Below are 27887 nucleotides of genomic sequence, written 5' to 3'. Positions count from 1 at the left end.
ACCACCACCCACACAATTACCGACAATTCCATCTCGAACATTCCCTCCGCAAAGCTAACCAGCTCTTGTGTGTTTTACAACAATTGCCATTTCAATTGAAAGATAAACCTTTGGTGCAGTATAGATTTGTGTGGCTGAGAGAACTGCTGTCTCTACTTTGTCAGTCATGCCAGCCGACTCCGCTCTGGTGCCTGTGGTCTCCACAAGATTCTCTGTGGTGTTAGTAGACACGGTCGAGCAGAGAGCACCAGAGAGGGAATGCATTGAAGTGGAGGCCACACAGCAACAGCCTGAAAGGGGATTGGTGGAAGGACGGAGATTGTGGCAAATGCAGGAAGATGATTGGTTTATGCTCTTGGACCTGGTTGATCGTGTTCCTTCAGGTGTACCAACCACACCAGTTTCAGGTATGAAGAGCTTTCATCAAGCCCTGCTGCTTGTGCTATGCCTCAATTATTGGTATTTTATGGATTGAAACAACTGGCCTACAATGACTGATTAATCATCGAGCTAGGCTTTGAACTTCATGTCTCTCACGGTTCATGGTGTCTTTATCTATCAGCTTCTTTGCAAGAGCAAGTTCAGGTGTACGTAGATGAAACCATCTCTTCCATGGTTAAAGTGATGACAGTGGTGCAGAGGGAGGAGACCAGGGTGACTGTAGTGGAGAAGATGGAGTTACAGGAAGACCAGAGCCGTCTGGAACAGAAACTGTCACAGAGAGAGATGGAAGATGACTGGTTTGTTCTGCTGGACATTGTTCCCAGAGAACCATCTGTGATTCCGTCAGGTACTTCCATGATTTTCATGCACTGCTTCCCAGTCCCACCACAATATTAACAACATCTCCCCTGAGCCTGTGCTTCATATGCTGCAGAAAACTTTCAAATAAGAATAACTAACAAGACATTTGACTATCCACCAAGAGAAGGGCTTCAGATACATTGCTTTGTGTAGTAATTTCAATTATCTTCCAGTATCTGAGGAATGTGTGTTTGTATCAGCTTCTGTGGAAGAGCGTATTCCGGTATACCCTGAGGAAAGCGTCTCCTCTGTGGTTGAGTTGACGACAGTAGAGCAGAGAGAGGAGAGAAGGGTGACTGTAATTCAAGAGGAACGACGTCAAGAAGAAGTTATACTTCCACCACAGCCATCAAGAGAAATGGACGATGACTGGTTTGTGCAACTGGATGTCGTGCCCAGAGAAACATCCTATATACCACCAGGTACCCCATACAATTCAAGGCTTTGCGCCTCAGCCCCTGATTCCATCAAAAATATACCCAACTCAACTCACCTCACCAAACTCGCAGACTAACCGTAGTGCTTTTCCCATATGAACTTTGGAATGTTTATCTGGGAATATGATCTTTGATGACATGGCTTTTTGTGAGCCCACACATCTAGCTGAATCTGAAGGGTATGTACTATGTGTGTTTGTATCAGTCGCTCCAGCAGAGCCAACACCGGTTTCTCCAGATGTGATCAGCCCTGTGGTTGAGGTAAAGGCTGAACAGCAGAAGCCAGTGGTGGTTCTGGTGGAGGAGACGAGGCCACAACAGGAACGGGAAGTAGAGGAGTGGCAGCGACAACCAGAGAGAGATGATGATTGGTTTACACTGTTTGCTGATGTCCGTGAGGAGCCGATCATTGTACCACCAGTGGGGTTTGTTCTGTTGGATGCAGTCCGTGAAGAACGTGCTGGGGTTCCACCAGGTACCTCAGACATACAGTACTGCCAACAAGCTAACTAACCACCAGGTACCTCAGACATGCAGTACTGCCAACAAGCTAACTAACCACCAGGTACCTCAGACATACAGTACTGCCAACAAGCTAACTAACCACCAGGTACCTCAGACATACAGTACTGCCAACAAGCTAACTAACCACCAGGTACCTCAGACATACAGTACTGCCAACAAGCTAACTAACCACCAGGTACCTCAGACATACAGTACTGCCAACAAGCTAACTAACCACCAGGTACCTCAGACATACAGTACTGCCAACAAGCTAACTAACCACCAGGTACCTCAGACATACAGTACTGCCAACAAGCTAACTAACCAAACCTACGTGTTTTTCTTGTGTGAATTAGGAACATGATATCTCTTGGGTTATGACTGGTCAATCATCGACAGGACCCTCAAATAGTAGTTGTGGTATATTAAGCTCTCTGTGTGTCTTTTTGCTCCAGTTTCCCTGGCTGTTAGCGATAGGGTATACCCAGAGGTTGTGCCCGCCAAACATCTGACCATTGAGCCTGAACCAAGAGTGTTTGTGGTGGAAGCAGTCCGATTACTTCCTGAAGACGTTGCCCTGGAGGGTAAGGCAACACAACCGCAGAGAGAGCAGGATGATGATTGGTTTTTGCAGCTGGATGTTGCCCCTAAAGTAGCAGGTACTTTGACCATTCTAAGCTTGCTGTTGGCCACTCGAAATACAAATACCAACCCTTCTCTTGCATCCAAAGGCTCTCAATTGTTGTGTGAGCCTATTGACTATCCACAAAAGCTTTTGGCAAGGATTACACTATTATATTTACATGTTCTAGTAAAAGACTTGATCCCTTGTGGACTGTTGGGCTGTGTTTCTGTCTCTATCAGCTGCACCAGTGGTGGTGATTTACTCTGGTGTGAGCACCACAGCTGTTACGGTGGTGAAGGAGGCAGTGGAACAGAAACCACCAAAGACCGTGAGGATCATGGAAGAGACTGTTAAGATGGAGGAGGGGCCTGTGGTAACACCTAAAGAAGTGGATGATGATTGGTTTGTGCTCTGGGACCGCGCTCCCTCCAAGATACTGACCACAGCCAAGGGTATTGCTGCTTGACCACCGTCTGCCCCTTTTTGTTTGGTAAAACGCTGAACCCAGATTGTGTATTACTTGGCATTGATAAGCCTGTTATCCTTGTTTTATTTCAGCGTTCCATGTAGACAGAGAGGTTATAGAGCTGGTACCCCGGAGAACAGTGATTGTGGTGGAGGAAACTAGGAAACCACATAGAGTGGTGGAGGACAGACGTCAACCGGAGGTTGAACTGGTGAAAACACTGCCTCCCCAAGAGAGAGGGGAGGGTGATGATTGGTTCACGCTCTTTGAAGCCTCTCGCCAAGAGCCTGTGAAAATGCCAACAGGTACCCACTGACCGCATCATCCTGAGCTCGGTTGTGCTTCACATTACCCTATATATTTTTTATAATGATGTGTCGTAAAGGGTCTCTAATCAGATATGTGCAGCTTTGGCCACAATCAGATTCTGGGGTTATAATTTGTGAATGGTAAGAGTATCATAGTCGAGTCTCCTGGGTACTCTGTGTCTGTCTGTATCAGTTGCTGTGGTAACTAGACCTGCCCCTGTGGTTGACGTGATGGTGACGAGCACAGAGCAGAGAACCCAGAAAAGGGTGACGATAGTGGAGGAGAGGTGGAGAGAGGAGAGGACCCTGCAGCAGAGACTGCCTCAGAGACAGAGAGAGGTGGACGATGACTGGTTTGTCCTGCTGGATGCTGCCCCTAAAGAATTAGGTACCCCCCCATCTCTTCATTTCCCTATCCCCCTGCTTTTCCTGCTCATTTTAGCTGCAGACTGAGACTACCAAAAGATTGAAACTACCGAAAACATCAGTTCATTTTGTCCGGCATATCTATTTGGAATTCAATTAAATCGCAGATTGAGATCACTATTGCTAGTTAGAATTTTTTTGAGAATTGCAAAATGGTCTTCTACTTATACTTTTACGATGCGTGTTAACTGTGTCTTAGATAAGAGCTCTGTTTGTGTGTTTGTATCAGTTGCTCTCCGTGAGCGTCTCCAGGTCTATACTGACATAACTGTGGTCAAAGGTCCAGCCACTCAGCCCAAACCCAGAGTGGTGGTTGAGGAGGAGAAGAGACCAGCACAACCCCAGAGAGATGTGGATGACCATTGGTTTGTGTTGCGGGATAAAAAATCGGTTGCAGGTACTTTGCGTCTTGAGTTTTTGCGTGCTGCCCTAAAACAATATGTTGATCTCACACCCGCTCTCCAACCTCAACTTACCAGAAAAGCTGACTAACATTCGTCCAACACTTTTACAACGTGGTTGTGCTTTGTCATGGGATTTTCCCCTGAAAAATACGTTGTTTGACGAACCAATGGTTGGTTATGCTTTGCTTTATAGAAGAAATGCATATTTAGTTTTCCTTCTAACGGCTTTAGGAATACTATACCACAGTGAGGCGTGAGCTCAGTAACCCCATGAGTCAGGACAACTTCTGCTATTTGTATCGTTGGTTATTAACCCCATGAGTCAGGACAACTTCTGCTATTTACATCGTTGGTTATTAACCCCATGAGTCAGGACAACTTCTGCTATTTGCATCGTTGGTTATTAACCCCATGAGTCAGGACAACTTCTGCTATTTGCATCGTTGGTTATTAACCCCATGAGTCAGGACAACTTCTGCTATTTGCATCGTTGGTTATTAACCCCATGAGTCAGGACAACTTCTGCTATTTGCATCATTGGCTATTAACTCAATGAGTCAGGACAACTTCTGCTATTTGCATCGTTGGTTATTAACCCCATGAGTCAGGACAACTTCTGCTATTTGCATCGTTGGTTATTAACCCCATGAGTCAGGACAACTTCTGCTATTTGTATCGTTGGTTATTAACCCCATAAGTCAGGACAACTTCTGCTATTTGCATCGTTGGTTATTAACCCCATGAGTCAGGACAACTTCTGCTATTTGTATCGTTGGTTATTAACCCCATGAGTCAGGACAACTTCTGCTATTTGCATCGTTGGTTATTAACCCCATGAGTCAGGACAACTTCTGCTATTTACATCGTTGGCTATTAACCCCATGAGTCAGGACAACTTCTGCTATTTGCATCTTTGGTTATTAACCCCATGAGTCAGGACAACTTCTGCTATTTGCATCGTTGGTTATTAACCCCATGAGTCAGGACAACTTCTGCTATTTACATCGTTGGTTATTAACCCCATGAGTCAGGACAACTTCTGCTATTTGCATCGTTGGTTATTAACCCCATGAGTCAGGACAACTTCTGCTATTTGTATCGTTGGTTATTAACTCAATGAGTCAGGACAACTTCTGCTATTTGTATCGTTGGTTATTAACTCAATGAGTCAGGACAACTTCTGCTATTTGCATCGTTGGTTATTAACCCCATGAGTCAGGACAACTTCTGCTATTTGTATCGTTGGTTATTAACCCCATGAGTCAGGACAACTTCTGCTATTTGCATCGTTGGTTATTAACCCCATGAGTCAGGACAACTTCTGCTATTTGTATCGTTGGTTATTAACCCCATGAGTCAGGACAACTTCTGCTATTTGCATCGTTGGTTATTAACCCCATGAGTCAGGACAACTTCTGCTATTTGCATCGTTGGTTATTAACCCCATGAGTCAGGACAACTTCTGCTATTTGTATCGTTGGTTATTAACCCCATGAGTCAGGACAACTTCTGCTATTTGCATCGTTGGTTATTAACCCCATGAGTCAGGACAACTTCTGCTATTTGCATCGTTGGTTATTAACCCCATGAGTCAGGACAACTTCTGCTATTTGCATCGTTGGTTATTAACCCCATGAGTCAGGACAGCTTCTGCTATTTGCATCGTTGGTTATTAACCCCATGAGTCAGGACAACTTCTGCTATTTGCATCGTTGGTTATTAACCCCATGAGTCAGGACAACTTCTGCTATTTGCATCGTTGGTTATTAACCCCATGAGTCAGGACAACTTCTGCTATTTGCATCGTTGGTTATTAACCCCATGAGTCAGGACAACTTCTGCTATTTGCATCGTTGGTTATTAACCCCATGAGTCAGGACAACTTCTGCTATTTGCATCATTGGTTATTAACCCCATGAGTCAGGACAACTTCTGCTATTTGCATCGTTGGTTATTAACCCCATGAGTCAGGACAACTTCTGCTATTTGTATCGTTGGTTATTAACCCCATGAGTCAGGACAACTTCTGCTATTTGCATCGTTGGTTATTAACTCAATGAGTCAGGACAACTTCTGCTATTTGCATCGTTGGTTATTAACTCAATGAGTCAGGACAACTTCTGCTATTTGCATCGTTGGTTATTAACCCCATGAGTCATGACAACTTCTGCTATTTGCATCGTTGGTTATTAACCCCATGAGTCAGGACAACTTCTGCTATTTGCATCGTTGCTCATTAACCCCATGAGTCAGGACAACTTCTGCTATTTGCATCGTTGGTTATTAACCCCATGAGTCAGGACAACTTCTGCTATTTGTATCGTTGGTTATTAACCCCATGAGTCAGGACAACTTCTGCTATTTGCATCGTTGGTTATTAACCCCATGAGTCAGGACAACTTCTGCTATTTGCATCGTTGGTTATTAACCCCATGAGTCAGGACAACTTCTGCTATTTGCATCGTTGGTTATTAACCCCATGAGTCAGGACAACTTCTGCTATTTGTATCGTTGGTTATAAACCCCATGAGTCAGGACAACTTCTGCTATTTGCATCGTTGGTTATTAACTCAATGAGTCAGGACAACTTCTGCTATTTGCATCGTTGGTTATTAACCCCATGAGTCAGGACAACTTCTGCTATTTGCATCGTTGGTTATTAACCCCATGAGTCAGGACAACTTCTGCTATTTGCATCGTTGGTTATTAACCCCATGAGTCAGGACAACTTCTGCTATTTGTATCGTTGGTTATTAACCCCATGAGTCAGGACAACTTCTGCTATTTGCATCGTTGGTTATTAACCCCATGAGTCAGGACAACTTCTGCTATTTGCATCGTTGGTTATTAACTCAATGAGTCAGGACAACTTCTGCTATTTGCATCGTTGGTTATTAACTCAATGAGTCAGGACAACTTCTGCTATTTGCATCGTTGGTTATTAACCCCATGAGTCAGGACAACTTCTGCTATTTGCATCGTTGGTTATTAACCCCATGAGTCAGGACAACTTCTGCTATTTGCATCGTTGGTTATTAACTCAATGAGTCAGGACAACTTCTGCTATTTGCATCGTTGGTTATTAACTCAATGAGTCAGGACAACTTCTGCTATTTGCATCGTTGGTTATTAACCCCATGAGTCAGGACAACTTCTGCTATTTGCATCGTTGGTTATTAACCCCATGAGTCAGGACAACTTCTGCTATTTGTATCGTTGGTTATTAACCCCATGAGTCAGGACAACTTCTGCTATTTGCATCGTTGGTTATTAACCCCATGAGTCAGGACAACTTCTGCTATTTGTATCGTTGGTTATTAACCCCATGAGTCAGGACAACTTCTGCTATTTGCATCGTTGGTTATTAACCCCATGAGTCAGGACAACTTCTGCTATTTGCATCGTTGGTTATTAACCCCATGAGTCAGGACAACTTCTGCTATTTGTATCGTTGGTTATTAACCCCATGAGTCAGGACAACTTCTGCTATTTGCATCGTTGGTTATTAACCCCTTGAGTCAGGACAACTTCTGCTATTTACATCGTTGGCTATTAACCCCATGAGTCAGGACAACTTCTGCTATTTGCATCGTTGGTTATTAACCCCATGAGTCAGGACAACTTCTGCTATTTGCATCGTTGGTTATTAACCCCATGAGTCAGGACAACTTCTGCTATTTACATCGTTGGTTATTAACCCCATGAGTCAGGACAACTTCTGCTATTTGCATCGTTGGTTATTAACCCCATGAGTCAGGACAACTTCTGCTATTTGTATCGTTGGTTATTAACTCAATGAGTCAGGACAACTTCTGCTATTTGTATCGTTGGTTATTAACTCAATGAGTCAGGACAACTTCTGCTATTTGCATCGTTGGTTATTAACCCCATGAGTCAGGACAACTTCTGCTATTTGTATCGTTGGTTATTAACCCCATGAGTCAGGACAACTTCTGCTATTTGCATCGTTGGTTATTAACCCCATGAGTCAGGACAACTTCTGCTATTTGTATCGTTGGTTATTAACCCCATGAGTCAGGACAACTTCTGCTATTTGCATCGTTGGTTATTAACCCCATGAGTCAGGACAACTTCTGCTATTTACATCGTTGGTTATTAACCCCATGAGTCAGGACAACTTCTGCTATTTGCATCGTTGGTTATTAACCCCATGAGTCAGGACAACTTCTGCTATTTGCATCGTTGGTTATTAACCCCATGAGTCAGGACAACTTCTGCTATTTACATCGTTGGTTATTAACCCCATGAGTCAGGACAACTTCTGCTATTTGCATCGTTGGTTATTAACCCCATGAGTCAGGACAACTTCTGCTATTTGTATCGTTGGTTATTAACTCAATGAGTCAGGACAACTTCTGCTATTTGTATCGTTGGTTATTAACTCAATGAGTCAGGACAACTTCTGCTATTTGCATCGTTGGTTATTAACCCCATGAGTCAGGACAACTTCTGCTATTTGTATCGTTGGTTATTAACCCCATGAGTCAGGACAACTTCTGCTATTTGCATCGTTGGTTATTAACCCCATGAGTCAGGACAACTTCTGCTATTTGTATCGTTGGTTATTAACCCCATGAGTCAGGACAACTTCTGCTATTTGTATCGTTGGTTATTAACTCAATGAGTCAGGACAACTTCTGCTATTTGTATCGTTGGTTATTAACTCAATGAGTCAGGACAACTTCTGCTATTTGCATCGTTGGTTATTAACCCCATGAGTCAGGACAACTTCTGCTATTTGTATCGTTGGTTATTAACCCCATGAGTCAGGACAACTTCTGCTATTTGCATCGTTGGTTATTAACCCCATGAGTCAGGACAACTTCTTCTATTTGCATCGTTGGTTATTAACCCCATGAGTCAGGACAACTTCTGCTATTTGTATCGTTGGTTATTAACCCCATGAGTCAGGACAACTTCTGCTATTTGCATCGTTGGTTATTAACCCCATGAGTCAGGACAACTTCTGCTATTTGCATCGTTGGTTATTAACCCCATGAGTCAGGACAACTTCTGCTATTTGCATCGTTGGTTATTAACCCCATGAGTCAGGACAACTTCTGCTATTTGCATCGTTGGTTATTAACCCCATGAGTCAGGACAACTTCTGCTATTTGCATCGTTGGTTATTAACCCCATGAGTCAGGACAACTTCTGCTATTTGCATCGTTGGTTATTAACCCCATGAGTCAGGACAACTTCTGCTATTTGCATCGTTGGTTATTAACCCCATGAGTCAGGACAACTTCTGCTATTTGCATCGTTGGTTATTAACCCCATGAGTCAGGACAACTTCTGCTATTTGCATCATTGGTTATTAACCCCATGAGTCAGGACAACTTCTGCTATTTGCATCGTTGGTTATTAACCCCATGAGTCAGGACAACTTCTGCTATTTGCATCGTTGGTTATTAACCCCATGAGTCAGGACAACTTCTGCTATTTGCATCGTTGGTTATTAACCCCATGAGTCAGGACAACTTCTGCTATTTGCATCGTTGGTTATTAACCCCATGAGTCAGGACAACTTCTGCTATTTGCATCGTTGGTTATTAACTCAATGAGTCAGGACAACTTCTGCTATTTGCATCGTTGGTTATTAACTCAATGAGTCAGGACAACTTCTGCTATTTGCATCGTTGGTTATTAACCCCATGAGTCAGGACAACTTCTGCTATTTGCATCGTTGGTTATTAACCCCATGAGTCAGGACAACTTCTGCTATTTGCATCGTTGGTTATTAACCCCATGAGTCAGGACAACTTCTGCTATTTGCATCGTTGGTTATTAACCCCATGAGTCAGGACAACTTCTGCTATTTGCATCGTTGGTTATTAACCCCATGAGTCAGGACAACTTCTGCTATTTGCATCGTTGGTTATTAACCCCATGAGTCAGGACAACTTCTGCTATTTGCATCGTTGGTTATTAACCCCATGAGTCAGGACAACTTCTGCTATTTGCATCATTGGTTATTAACCCCATGAGTCAGGACAACTTCTGCTATTTGCATCGTTGGTTATTAACCCCATGAGTCAGGACAACTTCTGCTATTTGCATCGTTGGTTATTAACCCCATGAGTCAGGACAACTTCTGCTATTTGCATCGTTGGTTATTAACCCCATGAGTCAGGACAACTTCTGCTATTTGCATCGTTGGTTATTAACCCCATGAGTCAGGACAACTTCTGCTATTTGCATCGTTGGTTATTAACCCCATGAGTCAGGACAACTTCTGCTATTTGCATCGTTGGTTATTAACTCAATGAGTCAGGACAACTTCTGCTATTTGCATCGTTGGTTATTAACTCAATGAGTCAGGACAACTTCTGCTATTTGCATCGTTGGTTATTAACCCCATGAGTCAGGACAACTTCTGCTATTTGCATCGTTGGTTATTAACCCCATGAGTCAGGACAACTTCTGCTATTTGCATCGTTGGTTATTAACCCCATGAGTCAGGACAACTTCTGCTATTTGCATCGTTGGTTATTAACTCAATGAGTCAGGACAACTTCTGCTATTTGCATCGTTGGTTATTAACCCCATGAGTCAGGACAACTTCTGCTATTTGCATCGTTGGTTATTAACTCAATGAGTCAGGACAACTTCTGCTATTTGCATCGTTGGTTATTAACTCAATGAGTCAGGACAACTTCTGCTATTTGCATCGTTGGTTATTAACTCAATGAGTCAGGACAACTTCTGCTATTTGCATCATTGGCTATTAACTCAATGAGTCAGGACAACTTCTGCTATTTGCATCGTTGGTTATTAACTCAATGAGTCAGGACAACTTCTGCTATTTGCATCATTGGCTATTAACTCAATGAGTCAGGACAACTTCTGCTATTTGCATCATTGGCTACGGTTGAGATGTAATGGCCATGCTTTGCTGCCTGTTCTATATTGTGAACAGTTGCTTCCTACAACTCATCCAAGCTTTTCCCCTTGCTAGTCTCATTCTAGGCTAGACTGAGCTGGCTCGTGAAGGTACAGTGTGTACCTGAAGTCTGTGTGTGCCCTGGCCTCTGTGTGTGTGTGTGTGTGTGTGTGTGTGTGTGTGTGTGTGTGTGTGTGTGTGTGTGTGTGTGGAGTTGATTATAAGTTTGTTTTGTATATGTGGATGTTCAAGATGTTCTTCTGCGTTCTGTCAGTGTGTTTACCTCTCACTACACCGGGTTTGATGGTCTCAAAGCACGCAGACCGTCTCTCTCCTGCCCTATATACAAAACCACCATCTAAATACTAACACTCCCTCTGTCCTGTCTCTCTCTTGCCAGTGGTGGCCACCCACAAGGCCGCCCGTCCGGTCAGCGCCCCAGTCTTCTCCCAGGCAGCACTGATGGAGGCAGGGATCCCCATGGCCCCCCTGGACCTCCAGCAGCCCCAGACCTCCACCCCCATCAGGCTGCCAGCCCGCCAGGACGACAGGAAGCTGCAGGTCACCGTGGAGGCAGTGGACGAGGGCTCAGCCGAGGTCAAGGTACTGCACCTAGGAACTACAACTCCCACAATCCCCTGCCGTACAGGGATCATCATCATTCACCCCTCACACACAGATATACTGGTCATAGAAATTACAGATAGACTGGTCTCAGCAGCGATATTGCTATATTCATCACATAGTATTATTTATAAGAGAAGTATAAAATGCTGATTTTTCTATAGTTATAAATAGAATAGCTGTGCATCATCATTTCTGCCCTCCATTGGTCACAGTAATGATAGTGTAACAAAGACACACCTCAGATCACAAGTTCCTCAGATGGCTCTGCTATGGACGGGGACGAGGCTCCTAGTGGAGGATTCTAACGTCATTATGCCTTCTCTCCTCCTCCATGCCTGGGGTAACTCCAGTCTGAGCAGACGGACACTGAGGAGCCGGTTCAAATGAGGAAGGTCAGACCTTTGACCTTGTCCCGACTCCTGCTTGTGCATTATATTAGTATTGTAGTCACACCACTCCCATTCTAACTTACACCACTGCCAAGTCTCCCATCCATAAGACTAACTTCACCCTCTCCTCGTTTTATTCTCCTGGTTTCATTTGAATACTGCTCACAAACTACAAGGTCTTTGAGTTGACCTCATGTTCAAGTCAGACATTGTCTATGACAACAGCATTGGTATTGGTCATGTGCACAGACTGAGATGACGTATATGAGATACATTACATATGCTTTTGGTTTGTACATCAGTCCAGACAGGAAGAAAAGTTAGGGCCTTTGAAGAATGAATGTTGAAAGAAGATTCCTCATTGGCTGCTGCATTTACATGCATGACACAGGACTAGGTTTTCATGATGACTAGTGTTTCTATTGAGTACTGTATCCCTGCCTGACCCTTCACCTTTACCCCCCCACCCCTTCAAGACACCCACTCTAATAGCCCTGTCTTGGGTCCCCTGCTTTGCACATCTGGGATTCCAGGGCCCTTGTGGCCCCCAGAGGCTCCAGGCCACTCTGCATGCAGACCCCTCCCCATGCAACAATGCATGTCCACGTTGTGACGTCTGCTATGATGTCACGTGGAACCTGTGTAACCCACACCTTTCTCCTTTTTTGTTCCTTCACAGAAAAGATCTAAGAGAACTGAGGGTGACTCAATTTATATCAGACATAGTCTTTTAATGTTGGAGGTTTGTTTCCCTGTCTTCTGGAGATCTGTCTCTGTACACAGTTTTCTTGCTCTTTGGCTACTGGCTGCTATAATACAACAGGCTGCTTTGCATGTGACATTACTGATTCACATCTTGTGTATTACATAGGCGTCTTTGCTTTTGCTAGTAGATAATTTTGACTGTGTAACCTCTAATTTGCTTTGTGTGTGGCGATATTAACTCAACACAACTAGCTACTTGTTTCAGGGGAATGTTGTTGAGTACTTGATATCTCCTGATTGCTTCTCGCAAAGTATATGATTGGGATTGTGGTCTCTTCTCCCCAGACATCACACCATTCACGTTCCATGAAAGGGAGCCAGGAGTGTTTCATTTGTGGTGTTTGTAGATACCGTTACTGATCGGCCACGTTATGCAGCTGAGATGTTGTTCCGTCTCCTAGCTCGGCCATTTGAGTGTTAGTAGAAGCATTACCATTACATTCCTGACATCTTGTTTCAGCTTCGTCTCTCCTCGGTATACAGTAGAAAAGTGCTTCATCTCCATACTCCATATAGGGCAGGCCACCACCAACCTTCCCTCTCCACCACTCTGCCATCTCCATACTCCATATAGGGCAGGCCACCACTCTGCCATCTCCATACTCCATATAGGGCAGGCCACCACCAACCTTGCCACTCTGCCATCTCCATACTCCATATAGGGCAGGCCACCACCAACCTTCCCTCTCCACCACTCTGCCATCTCCATACTCCATATAGGGCAGGCCACCACTCTGCCATCTCCATACTCCATATAGGGCAGGCCCCCACCAACCTTCCCTCTCCACCACTCTGCCATCTCCATACTCCATATAGGGCAGGCCCCCACCAACCTTCCCTCTCTACCACTCTGCCATCTCCATACTCCATATAGGGCAGGCCCCCACCAACCTTCCCTCTCTACCACTCTGCCATCTCCATACTCCATATAGGGCAGGCCACCACTCTGCCATCTCCATACTCCATATAGGGCAGGCCACAACTCTGACATCTCCATACTCCATATAGGGCAGGCCACTACTCTGCCATCTCCATACTCCATATAGGGCAGGCCACTACTCTGCCATCTCCATACTCCATATAGGGCAGGCCATCACTCTGCCATCTCCATACTCCATATAGGGCAGGCCACAACTCTGCCATCTCCATACTCCATATAGGGCAGGCCCCCACCAACCTTCCCTCTCTACCACTCTGCCATCTCCATACTCCATATAGGGCAGGCCCCCACCAACCTTCCCTCTCTACCACTCTGCCATCTCCATACTCCATATAGGGCAGACCACCACCAACCTTCCCTCTCTACTATCTCCATACTCCATATAGGGCAGGCCCCCACCAACCTCCCCTCTCCACCACTCTGCCATCTCCATACTCCATATAGGGCAGGCCCCCACCAACCTTCCCTCTCCACCACTCTGCCATCACATATCTTTCCACTCACCAGCTCGTCCACTAGTTTATGATGTATTCCCAGTCATATATTGATGTCATATATTGATGACATCTAAGAGTTCCACTGCTCTCATCACCATAAGATTCATCCAGCCACAGATACAGGATGCTGCTGTCGCTGCATAGTGACCACCTGCGTCTGTGACCTAAAGTAATGTGTGCTAACATCACCTCACTCTCATCCGCTGTGATTTGTAACCTGATCAGATTCTATATAGTGCTGCTCACTAATTGATAAATCAACCCGTTCAATGAGAGCTCAGAGAATCCATTTGATTTTGAATGGATCTGATGAACTGAGTTCCTGCCTGCTTTAACGCTGTAGCTTTGAGTTAAATAGAACAGCAAAAGTCACCTGCTGCTTGGTTGACATTGTTTATGATCTAAACATGTTCATATGAGTGACATTGTTTATTATCTAAACATGTTCATATGAGTGACATTGTTTCTGACACACCTGCTTTCTCTCTCCACCTTCTACACATCTACTCTGTCACTCCTCTTCTCCACACCTATTTTCCAAACCAAATGTTTGTCATTTTCCACTTTACCTCTCTCTCCACCTCTCTCTCTCTCTCTACCTCTCACTCTACCTCTCTCTCTCTCTCTCTCTCTCTCTACCTCTCACTCTACCTCTCTCTCTCTCTATACCTCTCACTCTACCTCTCTCTCTCTCTCTCTCTCTCTCTCTCTCTCTCTCTCTCTCACTCTACCTCTCTCTCTCTCACTCTACCTCTCTCTCTCTCACTCTACCTCTCTCCTTTTCTCACTCTCTCTCTACCCTCTTCTCCCTCCCTCTCTCTTCTCTCTCTCCCCCCTTCTCCCTCCCTCTCTCTTCTCTCTCCCCCCTCCCTTTTCCTCCCTCTCTCTCCTCTCTCCCTACCTCTCTCCCACTCCCCCTCTCCTTCCTCCCTCCCTCTCCACTTCTCTCCCTCCAGGACTTTGAGAAGCCCCAGGAGGATCTCATCAGGCATCATACTAGTATCAGTGAGCTGAAGAGGAACTTCATGGCATCTGTCCCAGAGTCCCGGGGGCCCAGCGAATGGGACAAGCGCCTGTCCACTCACTCCCCCTTCCGCAGCCTGGGCATCAACGGACAGCCTTTACCTGATGCCGACGGGGTGAGTACCATCTCAGACCAGACACTGTTCTGTACCCCACCACACACCCCTCCCCTCAGTTCTCTGTAGTTCACGCCAGCTTCCCAGCTATCCCATTCCACAGAGAAGGAATGGATGTTAGCACACAATGTCGGGGTCAGTTCCATTTCAATGCAAGTCAATTTGGGAGATGAGGAGAAATTGAAATGTGTGAATATATTCCTGAATTGACTGAATGGAAGTAGCCCACCACACGTTTCCCTCTGTATGGCTGTCTGTTGTGTTCTCTGAGTTGATGTGTTGGGGTGGAGAACCACAACACCATCCTGTGGTTTTACTTTTTGTTCCTCTTGGTTTGTGTTGATGCGATGCAAACACTTATTGCATGTCTTTGAACAAGGCCTTTTGTCTTCAACCGGACCCATCTAGTCTATGAAAGGCTTTCTGTCATTACTACCCTACTAAAATGGAACGATTTCTGTTTGCATGGGCCAACTGAAGAACACCTTGTCCAGACTGATTGGAACAGATCAGTCTGTTCACCTTGTGGCCCAGTCTGTCTGAATGTTCAGCTGTTTGTTGTGGGGAAGGGACTTATGGTTTGGGCATGTGGTGTCTGAGCCTATTGGTCAGGTTTCTAAGCCCAGCTCTGTCTTTACCTCCTCATTCATTGGCTGTCCCTCCCCTCAGTGCATGACAACCAGACCTGATTGGACAGAGAAACTGCATGACCCTGTGACTTGAAGATCATGACCTTGGAGTAGAAGAGTTGACCTGTGTGCTCGTCCTCCTGTCTCCTCTTTCCCTCAGTGATGTGCTTGTTTTTTGCTTCATGTCCTCCATCCTGCCTCCTTCTCCCAAATACTGCCCCTCTTTCCCTAACTCTGCTTTCCCACACTTCCTTTTTCTCACTTTGCTCTGTTATTCCGTGTACTGATACTCCTGTCCCCAAGCCCACAACTGAAGTCTGAAGGCCCACAGGTTACCCATAACCACCTAGTCCAACTCAGACATGCATTCTCCATTCTTCCTCTCTTAGACCATGACACAGCTTTGCATAGCCTTCCTATCCATTACCCTACATCAGACATTTCAACATCCCCTACCTCTCTCATCTCTCTTCCCCTCTCCACCCTCACCCTTCTCCCCTCAGTTCGCCATCCGCCTTCCGCGTGGCCCCCTGCAAGACTTCTACTCTAAACGCAGCTGAGGTGGCATCCTAGGGGCCCCTCGAGCCAGCCCAGAGGGAGAGGACCAGAGAGAGGGATGTGTGTAGGCAGGCCATCAACCTCTAGCTCCTTCTTCTCTTCTTCATCACAGCTCTTCATCATCATCTTCTTCTACTTCAGAAGCTGCTTCCTGTCATGTGACTCTTACTTCCTGTGTATCTTGCTCAGTCCCCCCCTCCCCAACTCTTCCTGACTGTTCCTACAGACTGTTGCTCCTTCCTAAACAGTTTTCTAGACTTGACGATGCCCCCACTTCTGTTTTTGTATATCTGATTATCTGGACTAGACGAGGTGCGTCTGACAATGACAGTTGACAGGTGGCTTTTTACAGTAGGAACAGTTTTGATATGTGCAGGTTCCACTAATGGAAGGTGTTTTTGTACACATCCAGACAGACATCAATGTTGTCATATGTCATCGTAGGATTAGTTAGTGGCGTGTTGTGGTATTTCATGTATGAAGTCTTCTATAGAAGCACATTAACCCAGCACTAGTGGACAGCTACAGTGTATTTTTGAGTATACAGTGTATACCTCATCACAATTCACTGTTATTTTATCTAACACTGACGAGGTGACTTTGGGGCAGCTTGATCAAATGTTATAGTATACATGACCTACGTTTCGTTCACTGGTATTTGGTAAAACACACTTGTCAACTGCAATATATTTTGTCCTGCTGCATGCCCCTTTGACAATCAAAATGCAATAAATTCTTGCTGAACATGTTTGATGGTGGAAAACATTGTTTCATTCCCTGCTGTTGTTCACACAGTGGATATATGTGTGCTGTGTCTTTCCTCTAGAGTGTGTGTATTACTCCTATAAGGGAAGAGCTGGACACTAAGGCAGCGCTACAACAGGACGAGTCCAGCAGCACTGTAAGACCATCGGGGGGGCCCAGCCCCAGCCCTGCTAGCACAGAAACTGGGCCTGATAGGGTTGACTCCAAATCCCATGATGCACCTGGGGTGGCAGGGCCATATGTTCAGGATGATGAGCATGTTAGCTCTGGGACCACCACTAGCCACGTACCTGTCGTTGAGGTGGAGAGGGCACAGCTGCCCCACTCCTATCAGCTCCAGGGTACAGTGCTGGAGGAGGAGGAGCCGGCAGACCCAGGGTCAAGGGGGGAGCAGTCTGGGAGGATAACTGGAGCCTCCCACACCTCCTATTTCGTGAGCGGTGTTCCCCATGTCATACGCTGTTTCCAGGTAGCCCTCCCTCTGCCCTGACCAGCTCCTGTTGATTGACTCCTCTGCCTGTCCTCTACCTGTACTCTGCCTGTCCTCTGCTCTGTCTGGGTGATTCCATGGGGGACAGTGTACACTCACCCTTCTGCAGCATGGCTACAAGGAATCCAAACTGTAAACACTGAATCTGTACTGTAGTCATACTGGATGGATGGTTGAGTTCTGCTAGAGCTGGCTGCAGAGGTGGTGCACAGTGATGGTGTTTTCTCTGGTGTTTTCTCTGGTGTTGGGGGCGATGGGAAGGACCGTGTCGCTATTCTTCTCTTTCAAGCGCTCTCTCTGACACAAGATTAATTGTCTTTCTCTCTCTGACACAAGATGAATTGTCTTTCTCTCTCTGACACACACTAGATGAATTGTCTTTCTCTCTCTGACACACTAGATGAATTGTCTTTCTCTCTCTGACACACACTAGATGAATTGTCTTTCTCTCTCTGACACACTAGATGAATTGTCTTTCTCTCTCTGACACACACTAGATGAATTGTCTTTCTCTCTCTGACACACACTAGATGAATTGTCTTTCTCTCTCTGACACAAGATGAATTGTCTTTCTCTCTCTGACACAAGATGAATTGTCTTTCTCTCTCTGACACACTAGATGTATTGTCTTTCTCTCTCTGACACACACTAGATGAATTGTCTTTCTCTCTCTGACACACTAGATGTATTGTCTTTCTCTCTCTGACACACTAGATGTATTGTCTTTCTCTCTCTGACACACTAGATGTATTGTCTTTCTCTCTCTGACACACACTAGATGAATTGTCTTTCTCTCTCTGACACACACTAGATGTATTGTCTTTCTCTCTCTGACACACTAGATGTATTGTCTTTCTCTCTCTGACACACTAGATGTATTGTCTTTCTCTCTCTGACACACTAGATGTATTGTCTTTCTCTCTCTGACACACACTAGATGAATTGTCTTTCTCTCTATGACACACTAGATGAATCATCTTTCTCTCTCTGACCTCGTGGTGGTGGGAAGGACATCTTGGTAAAACTAGGGGAGTGGGAACGAGGGACCCAATCAGTTGTGAATGAAAAGAGAGGTGTGGTTTGAGGGGTGTGGTTGATGAAACATTGGAAAGTTACAGCTGTGCAATGTTCAAATGGGCACAACCAATAATGTATATAAACACTGGACACAACATCATGTAAGGTTCAGATATAATGATGTGATATAGAGCCTATATCTCTGTTTGACATGTATAGAAGAAAGGAACCATGTCGGCTCTTCTCATGTCGATGTGCAACGTTCAGTCAAACTGACTGGAGTGTGTTCTCCTCCCACCCCAGCCCCCTCTGGTGCAGACCCAGACAGTCACCATCACAGACGTGTCCAACTCCCTCCCTACTGACGTCTCCACTAAGGATGTCCCTATCGTTCAGACCCAGACTATCAGCTACGAGTCTGCAGAGGTAGCCACCCCATGATCATATAGATGATGCTACAGCTGGGGAACTCTTGTGGTTCCACCTCCACAGGGTACAATCAGGGCCGTGTTCAGGGATCTATACATGGCATTTCTTTCTGAAACGTTCAGTACAGTGCACCGATGACTGAGGTGTTACCATGGAGCCATTATTTCTGTTTGTTTCCTCTCAGGTGTCAGTTGGTGGGACAGACGGGGGGAAAGAGGCCACAGCACTGAGCAGCATTCAGTCCATTACCTCAGAGAGCAGCAGGGAAACCAGTGGCACCTCCATTACTACCACCACCACTCACATCTCCAAGGTAAGGGCACACCATAGACCGCACACACACCTCAGCTGTGTCATGGCCTCTGACTATTTCTCTTGACCCAGGTGGTGAAAGGAGGAGCGTCAGAGACCAGAGTGGAGAAGAGGATCGTCATCACTGCCGACTCAGAGGATGACCAGGTACAGTACGGTGTCTATGACGGCTCCTTCTACACACACCAAGGCCTGGTCAAACACAATGCTTCTCTGTGACACATTTTTGTCATAAGGTGTACAGCCAGCTAGGTAGAGGTTAACTGAAGCTTTGTCTCCTGCAGGGAAGCGACGGCGGAGCAACAGCAATGTGATTCAGCTCAACACACAGTCAGGGAGCCCTATGGATCTGATGCTCAAGACACAGTCAGGGAGCCCTATGGATCTGATGCTCAAGACACAGTCAGGGAGCCCTATGGATCTGATGCTCAACACACAGTCAGGGAGCCCTATGGATCTGATGCTCAACACACAGTCAGGGAGCCCTATGGATCTGATGCTCAAGACACCAGAGCTTTGTAGTACAGACTAACCTCCCTGTCCCAGAGCCACCCCCACCTCCTCAACCCATACGGACATTGTGTCCTGACTGGTCCCCTCCAGAACCACTGTGGTTACATCTCTTGACCAGAGCCCTGGTTAAAAGTAGTGCATTATAAAGGGAATACGGTGCCATTTGGGATGCATCCTGGTGTCTCCCTGCCCAGTGGGATATGAGCAGGCCAGGGAGAAAGCCTATTGTGTCCTCTCTTTCCATACTGCTGTTCTGACTGTATGTTGGCTTCATTTTGGTCTATTCCACTCAAACCTCATATTTCGCCAAATTACTCTTTTTTTTGTATTATGATAGTAGGAAAGATTAACCTTTTCAGTTCTAAGAGCATTTAGGTCATTTGCGTTTAAATGTTTATTTACAACATATTTTTCTGTCGTTTGTATTGCCACTACTGTGTCATTGAGTTTAAGTGTGGACTCAGCGATATGACGGAGATGCAGAAAGTAAACAGTGTAGTGGGTCAATTTCAGCCAAACAACTAAGAACGTTGAAGCGAGAGGCTCGACTTCTCCGCTGTTTTGGTGCCATGGTTCCAACGCTGTGAACAGAGTGAAGTGAACCCGTGCACATGCGCAGATACTGTGTGAGAGCAAAGTCTTACATCTGGCTCATCTCAGTATCTGCGGTGCTGGTCGAGGCAACGGCATTTTACTGAGTCTCCCTTTAACATGCTCATTTTGACAGAAATGCACTGTTTTCAACTGGGCTTTAAGTAATAACATTATCAGACTTTTTCAATCAGATTAAGATGCCGGACAGAAACTAGACATATTTTTGGAAAGGGATAACTCTTTGAGTTTGTTTATGTTTATAATTGAGGAATATTCTTTTTTTTGATTGAATATTCAAATTGAAATGACATACCTCACTTAAAAGTATTGAACAAAGATATTGCATACTCCAACAACCATGCCTGTTTTGGATTTGTTCTCTGCTCAGGTAAACTCTCTCTTTCTTAACCAGCCAAGTTAACATGTGTAATACTACTAGGTCAGGCCACGATGACCCTCGGTATAAACTTTGACGTGATGACAACTATCTGTTTTGAAATGTTTACTCTATTTTATAGCATTACTGCTTTTATAGTATTTGTACAAAATGAGGTGTTTAAGTTATTGAAGTTCATATCCTACTCAATGGTAGCTTCTCATATCAATATTGTCTTTTGTTTTTTTTACAGCTTGAATTTGGGAGTGCCCCCATGTTTCCCAGTACATATTCACCATTGTTTTTCTTCCTCTTTTAACACACCATTGACCTCTAGGACTGCCCCCTAGGACTGCCCCCTAGGACTGCCCCCTAGGACTGCCCCATGCAGTCTGATGTGAGAGCAATGGACAGGCCCGCTGTGTTTTGTCCCTTAAAATGATTTTAGATAGAAATGTGGTTGATTTGATGAAACAATGCTTTAGTCTGTTTCTCAGGTTTTATGTCTTTATCAATACTGCAGGACAAAACCTCTCTGTATATGATTGTATGACGAATGTTCAGTCTTAATGTACATTCTAGCCCTGCAGATGGGTCCAAATGATTCTCAGCTCTTAAACACAGTAGTACCTGTGCAAGGTGTATTTATCACTATCAAAAGGCAGCTGTCCCAGTGTATGTGGCTTTTCTTTCATACAGGGGAACATATTTAGTCCTTTTGTACATGTTCTACCATCATTTCTTTGTAAAGTAGAGACTGTTTCATGTGATTCTTTGTACTGGGATGTTTTTTAAAACATGAGCCTGTTCGCAGGCTTTTAGACACAAAGTCACATTCATAATCATCTAGTTTGTAAATCTTTCTTACCACCTGTTTTAGAGTAGATTCCTCTACCAGTTGGTGTACCCTGTCCTTTTGTAGATCAGATAAAGATACTTGTATGAGAACCCCTTTAGAGAATGACAATTGGTAGCAGACCTTTCTTCCCCTCTGAAGAAGTTTGTGAAGGTGGCACAAACTATTAGCTAGAAGGATCTTGAGGGCATAAACTAGAATCTCAGCGGAACCCTTCGTTTTTAGATATGTAAACATATTGCTTTTGTGACATATCCCTGTCTTTAAAATTAAATAAAATCAGGATGAATTATCAAGTGGTGTGTAGTGTCTGTCTGAGCAGGATTTCAGTCACAATAAGAACATTTTTTAATAAAAGGTGACCAATAGAATTGTAAGAAATACAATTTTATTAAAAATTCTTAATTCCAGATGCTTGCATACAGACTTCAGAAAATCAATAATAGCATTACCACTGGAATTGTAGACTGAAAGAAAAACATCTTTAATGTAAAATGTAGTACCATAATGTAAACTGGTTGTAGCTGTAGGTTATCAACATGAAACATGACCTGTGTGTTCAATACCACTTCATATTGTAACAGACCAATGCAAGAGAAACCATGTGTCTCAGTGTCCAGTCAAGAGAAACCATGCGTCTCAGTGTCCAGTCAAGAGAAACCATGTGTCTCAGTGTCCAGTCAAGAGAAACCATGCGTCTCAGTGTCCAGTCAAGAGAAACCATGCGTCTCAGTGTCCAGTCAAGAGAAACCATGCGTCTCAGAGTCCAGTCAAGAGAAACCATGTGTCTCAGTGTCCAGTCAAGAGAAACCATGCGTCTCAGTGTCCAGTCAAGAGAAACCATGCGTCTCAGTGTCCAGTCAAGAGAAACCATGCGTCTCAGTGTCCAGTCAAGAGAAACCATGTGTCTCAGTGTCCAGTCAAGAGAAACCATGCGTCTCAGTGTCCAGTCAAGAGAAACCATGTGTCTCAGTGTCCAGTCAAGAGAAACCATGCGTCTCAGTGTCCAGTCAAGAGAAACCATGCGTCTCAGTGTCCAGTCAAGAGAAACCATGCGTCTCAGTGTCCAGTCAAGAGAAACCATGCGTCTCAGTGTCCAGTCAAGAGAAACCATGCGTCTCAGTGTCCAGTCAAGAGAAACCATGTGTCTCAGTGTCCAGTCAAGAGAAACCATGCGTCTCAGTGTCCAGTCAAGAGAAACCATGCGTCTCAGTGTCCAGTCAAGAGAAACCATGCGTCTCAGTGTCCAGTCAAGAGAAACCATGCGTCTCAGTGTCCAGTCAAGAGAAACCATGCGTCAGTGTCCAGTCAAGAGAAACCATGTGTCTCAGTGTCCAGTCAAGAGAAACCATGTGTCTCAGTCTCCAGTCAAGAGAAACCATGCGTCTCAGTGTCCAGTCAAGAGAAACCATGCGTCTCAGTGTCCAGTCAAGAGAAACCATGCGTCAGTGTCCAGTCAAGAGAAACCATGTGTCTCAGTGTCCAGTCAAGAGAAACCATGTGTCTCAGTGTCCAGTCAAGAGAAACCATGCGTCTCAGTGTCCAGTCAAGAGACAACTCTGCTCTGTCATGGACATGTTCACAACTAATGATGGCTTAAGTGGCCCGAACATTTTCACTTTGGGACAGTGAGTGTTCCAGCACTGGTGTTTTATGTCAGCACAAAGCAAACCCATGTTGCCCTTCACCCTGAGAACACATCTTATACATCTAATAAACTCTGTCTTAAATTCAATTTGTGCAGCATCCATTCTCTAGGGAATCTATCATACATATCAAACTGGTTGTTAATATGATTCTCAGCCAATCATCTGGATATGAACAATCATTGAAGATCGTTTTATATCAGCCTTTTCACACTGCTAAGTTACGTGTCCACCCTCGGTAATGGAGCCATGCGGGAAAGGAAACCATGTAGAGAATGTATCTGAGCCAGCCCAATACTTTGCAGGTCAGCATGATAGTGTGACAACAGGTATTAGGATGTGCTCACACAGGCTGCCCAACTCTGACCAATCACATCAGCTCTTTTGACAATACGTGGGCAAAAGATCAGAACTGGGCAAAAAACAAAAGGTGCACCTGGGGGGGGCCTCAGGACTGAGTTTGGAAAACCCTGCCTTAGCGAGCCAAACTGAAAAAAAGGTTTGAAAGATTGGGTCCTGTCAAGGAGAGGGGAAGAGTTGCACGATTGTAGTCAGTAGGGTTATGATAGGCTAAAGCACAGAGGGAGCCAATCACCAAAGAGCATCCTGTGTAACAGATGATGGCCTGGTCCGGACGTCGACATCTAACTACATCAGGGATGGTCAACTCCTGTCCTTCTGGGGCCTGATTGGTGTCATATTTTTGCTGCAGCTAACACACCTGACTCCAATAATTAACTAATCATGATCCTCAGTTTAGAATACAATGTGTCAGCTGTGTTTGCTATGAATGGGGTAATACTGCGACCTACGATGACTGGAGTTTCCCATCCCTGATCTACATGTATGTATTGTATCTGTCATAATGTGTTTTTAACAAGCCTTTATTGAGCTACATAATCCACTGCTTTCAATCCAACCAAGTCAAAATGTCTCTTTCCCAGCCGGTTGTGTAAGTTCTAGCGAATAGCCTTCACAGGACTCTTGAAGCTGGAGGCAGCCTGGAGTTGGAGTTGATAAGCCATGGGGTGGATCTTGAAGCCATATAGCCTGAGAAAAAACAACAACTAAATATTACAACACAATAACAGTGTGGATTGTAGAAGGCTGCCATTATGCTAACATGTCTCAATCTCCTTACCGAGGGAAAAAAATGTTATCTTCAAATCAAGCAAATGGTTTTTGTTACAGTTCCCAGCTGAACATGAATTATGTAATAACACAAACAAATCAAATGGGGCAAACAGATCATCTTGATGAATTTGCAAAGATAATTATAGAAATAAACCTTGGCACAAACTGGTTGGCAGGTCGTTTTGGCCGGTACTCTGGGTGCACCATAAATAGCATGTGGGGGAAGCCTGTCCCGAAGTAGGCCCCGTCCGTGTGGTGGTGCCGGGAGGACTTGGGGGTGTACACATCCATGCACTTTGGACAATACAGCTTCACCATCGCCTCACCTGGGATGTCTGACAGACCTATGGGAGAGGAGAGATCAACATCTATGTAACACCGCTGAGGGCACAGACGTCTATTCTGGTGTCAGCTGGCAATTAAATATTGATCAAATATATTTACTGTACAAGCAAGAGTAATCTTTTTGACGATTCCCTCAGACCTGTGTGAAATACTGCTGACAATCTGTGATATAGTTCAAAATGTGACTGGAGAGAAATGGTTCAATTCCATGAAAAGAGAAGAGGTATGTTATGTAAGTGAACAGGAGTATGAATACATTGAAGTCAAACTCACCAATAGGAAGCATGGGTTGATTCTCACAGTACACTCTTGGGCAATAGCCAAAGTCCCCTTGTTGGTACTTATCCAGCTGCAAACCAAAAACTATTTCAGTGTGTAACATGGTCACACAGCTAGTCCAAGAAGGCCAAACTAACTACATAAACGGACAGGTAGAACTTAGAACAGGGGTCTCCAACCTTTTCTAGCACGAGCTACTTAAAACAAAAGAAATGAAGCATGTCACGAACTACATTTTTATTTTATAGCTTTCAAATAGTTATTTTGTCAATATACCTGGTAAAATAAGTTAATAGACAACTAAGTGGGCCCCATAAAATTATATTTCACATTTTCCTGAATTCTCTTTTCACTGTTTTATTTCTCCTGGTTTGGGATTTTTTTTATTTTAATTTAACATTTGTTCAATATTACAATTCTTCATAGAGAAAGACTGAAAATGGATGTTCTGAGTCCATGTCAAAGCTTTAAATCGCATGAGAAGACCATTTTTGAGGTCTAAGAAAAAAACGAACACATTTTAATTTGAGTGTAATGTACTTTCAGAATTGATTGGCGAGCTACTCCTAGGTGGGCTGCGAGCTACTGGTAGCTCACAGTCTACCTGTTGGAGACCACTGATAAAGAGATTATCCAGACTCCAGAACAATATATACAGATCTAGGGTTTATTACCATCTGAGCGATGCCTCTGTTGGTGAGGATGTAGCGTGCGTGGATCAGCCCGTACAGCATCTCTGCTGCCTGCTCTATCAGGTCACTCTGGTTGGGGTTGTCTTCCAACTCCTCATCTGACAGACAGACATGACCGTGAGGCTTTCAGATCAACACACAAGGTACACAGAAGCCTATAGTGACATGGTGCATGAATAAAGCACTGGGAGGCAGCATTATAGCGTCTGCATGTCTTTCCTGTCTTTATACACACATATGTGAGGCTTTCAGATCAACACAAGGTAGACTTCAACCTATAGATGCACTGAATCAAAGTATGTAGTCACAGTACTGTGTCCTTGTGTCTTTTTGAAAGGCACTTGTAAATACAAACAGAACTGATAAATTAGCCTATAGGAAGTGTCAGTGTGAAGTCATGCCAGACGGTGTAGTGATGAGCTCACCTGGCTCCAGGTCCAGGATCATGTCAAGGGCCTGGCGGTAGTGAGGCACCTGCTCATTGAGCCCTGTCAGGTTAAACTTGTCCTGAATGTAGTCCTCATCAACCTGATAAAGTGGAATGGATCAACATGGTTAGTAGCTTTCAGCTGCCAAACAATGTCTACCACTTTTTATGAATTGGCCACGGTTGGTCAATTGCATAACAGGTTAAAGGGATTACTTCAGTATTGGCAATTAAGACAAGCAGAATAGTTAAAGGTAGAATTAAGCAAAGTAGCCTACACGGTGCACTGTGTTGGAATATCTGAATCTACCACCACGCCATAACAAGCTTATGTCACGGTTACACACTATGGCACCAATACAAAACCACCCCACGACTTTAAACACTGTATTTTGGTCCTCTTTCACATGGAATTCTCCATCGGTGTTTTGGGTATATTTGGCTGGTAGTTGTAACAGTTCATTCTGTATTTCAAAGGATCAACTAGCTTCACAAACAGTTGGCTAAGTCAGAGCAATAGTATTTCCCCTGTCTGTCCTTCTCATTCTTTGATGCTCTGACATAACTAGCTATCTACTCACCTCACAGAAAAACTCATTCCCCCTCAGGCCACAGAACCAGGAGATCCATGACACCTCCTCCGAGCTGCTCATCTTCTGAACAAGTGGGGGGTGATGGTGCAACGGCATGCAAAAATTACATGTATTTCAGAATTTCCATTGTAGCACTAGAATATAAAGCTAGCTGGGCTAAGCATTTCGCTACACTCGCAATAACATCTGCTAACCATGTGTATGTGACCAATAAAATGTGATATTAGCTAGTGGTGTATTCCATTCTGATCCAGGGACCTGAAGTATGTGTACACAGCAGGCTTTATTTCTGCCCCAGATGTTAGCTAGCTAATTCATCAAATCATCAAGCCCAGATGTGTTAGTACTGGGCTAGAACAAAAACCTATTGTTATTAGTCAAATTCTGCATAAAGAACTCTAGCTAGCTAACGTTAGCTACATAGATAACACTAGCTAACCCCGTGTTTTCTCGCTAGTTACATTGGTTTAATAACGTTAGCTAGGTAACGGACATTTTCCACACGCATGAAAAAACATAGTGATTTGAAAGTAAACAATGAATTTAGTACTGTGTAAAACCAAATGTGTTGTGTCAGCACACGTTTACTCACCCTCTTTTATGTTAGCTAGATATATCTACCGGTAGCTACTTTGCTAACTAGCTAACCCTTTAGCTAACTGATGTAAACAGGAATACTACTTCCTGTGGAATCTTCGGCTTCTCGGACCTCAAATCAAATCAAATCAAATTGTATTTGTCACATACACATGGTTAGCAGATGTTAATGCGAGTGTAGCGAAATGCTTGTGCTTCTAGTTCCGACAATGCAGTAATAACCAACAAGTAATCTAGCTAACAATTCCAAAACTACTACCTTATAGACAGACACAAGTGTAAGGGGATAAAGAATATGTACATACAGATATATGAATGAGTGATGGTACAGAGCGGCATAGGCAAGATACAGTAGATGGTATTGAGTACAGTATATACATATGAGATGAGTATGTAAACA

The 27887-nt window shown here is 44.4% G+C and overlaps 2 protein-coding genes across 2 annotated transcripts in view; one reads left to right on the top strand and one right to left on the bottom strand.

Annotated features, from left to right (window-relative positions):
- Positions 1–22070, top strand: part of LOC139419782 (uncharacterized) — a 45098-nt gene extending 23028 nt beyond the window's left edge. The window contains exons 15-33 of the mRNA XM_071169772.1: positions 165–407; positions 563–790; positions 1005–1226; positions 1447–1716; positions 2201–2404; positions 2610–2822; positions 2929–3141; positions 3338–3532; positions 3800–3967; positions 11279–11481; positions 11856–11897; positions 12574–12636; positions 15053–15235; positions 17249–17656; positions 18998–19120; positions 19308–19436; positions 19508–19582; positions 19720–19795; positions 19904–22070. Coding sequence (XP_071025873.1) covers positions 165–407; positions 563–790; positions 1005–1226; positions 1447–1716; positions 2201–2404; positions 2610–2822; positions 2929–3141; positions 3338–3532; positions 3800–3967; positions 11279–11481; positions 11856–11897; positions 12574–12636; positions 15053–15235; positions 17249–17656; positions 18998–19120; positions 19308–19436; positions 19508–19582; positions 19720–19749 — 3212 coding nt within the window. The 3' untranslated portion in view covers positions 19750–19795; positions 19904–22070. The remainder of the gene's footprint in view (positions 1–164; positions 408–562; positions 791–1004; positions 1227–1446; positions 1717–2200; positions 2405–2609; positions 2823–2928; positions 3142–3337; positions 3533–3799; positions 3968–11278; positions 11482–11855; positions 11898–12573; positions 12637–15052; positions 15236–17248; positions 17657–18997; positions 19121–19307; positions 19437–19507; positions 19583–19719; positions 19796–19903) is intronic.
- Positions 22071–22145: 75 nt separating this feature from the next.
- Positions 22146–27584, bottom strand: LOC139419923 (casein kinase II subunit beta-like). Its single transcript, XM_071169818.1, has 7 exons — positions 27483–27584; positions 26879–26953; positions 26296–26398; positions 25853–25968; positions 25173–25248; positions 24709–24898; positions 22146–24470 (listed from the first exon to the last, which is right to left on the bottom strand). Exons 2-7 carry the CDS (start codon positions 26948–26950, stop codon positions 24380–24382), a joined length of 648 nt encoding a protein of 215 aa, XP_071025919.1. The 5' UTR covers positions 26951–26953; positions 27483–27584; the 3' UTR covers positions 22146–24379.
- Between the last annotated feature and the right edge of the window lie 303 nt (positions 27585–27887).

This window comes from Oncorhynchus clarkii, chromosome 2, assembly GCF_045791955.1.
Source record: "Oncorhynchus clarkii lewisi isolate Uvic-CL-2024 chromosome 2, UVic_Ocla_1.0, whole genome shotgun sequence".
NCBI lineage: Eukaryota > Metazoa > Chordata > Actinopteri > Salmoniformes > Salmonidae > Oncorhynchus > Oncorhynchus clarkii.
This window is presented reverse-complemented; position numbering and strand designations above follow the sequence as displayed.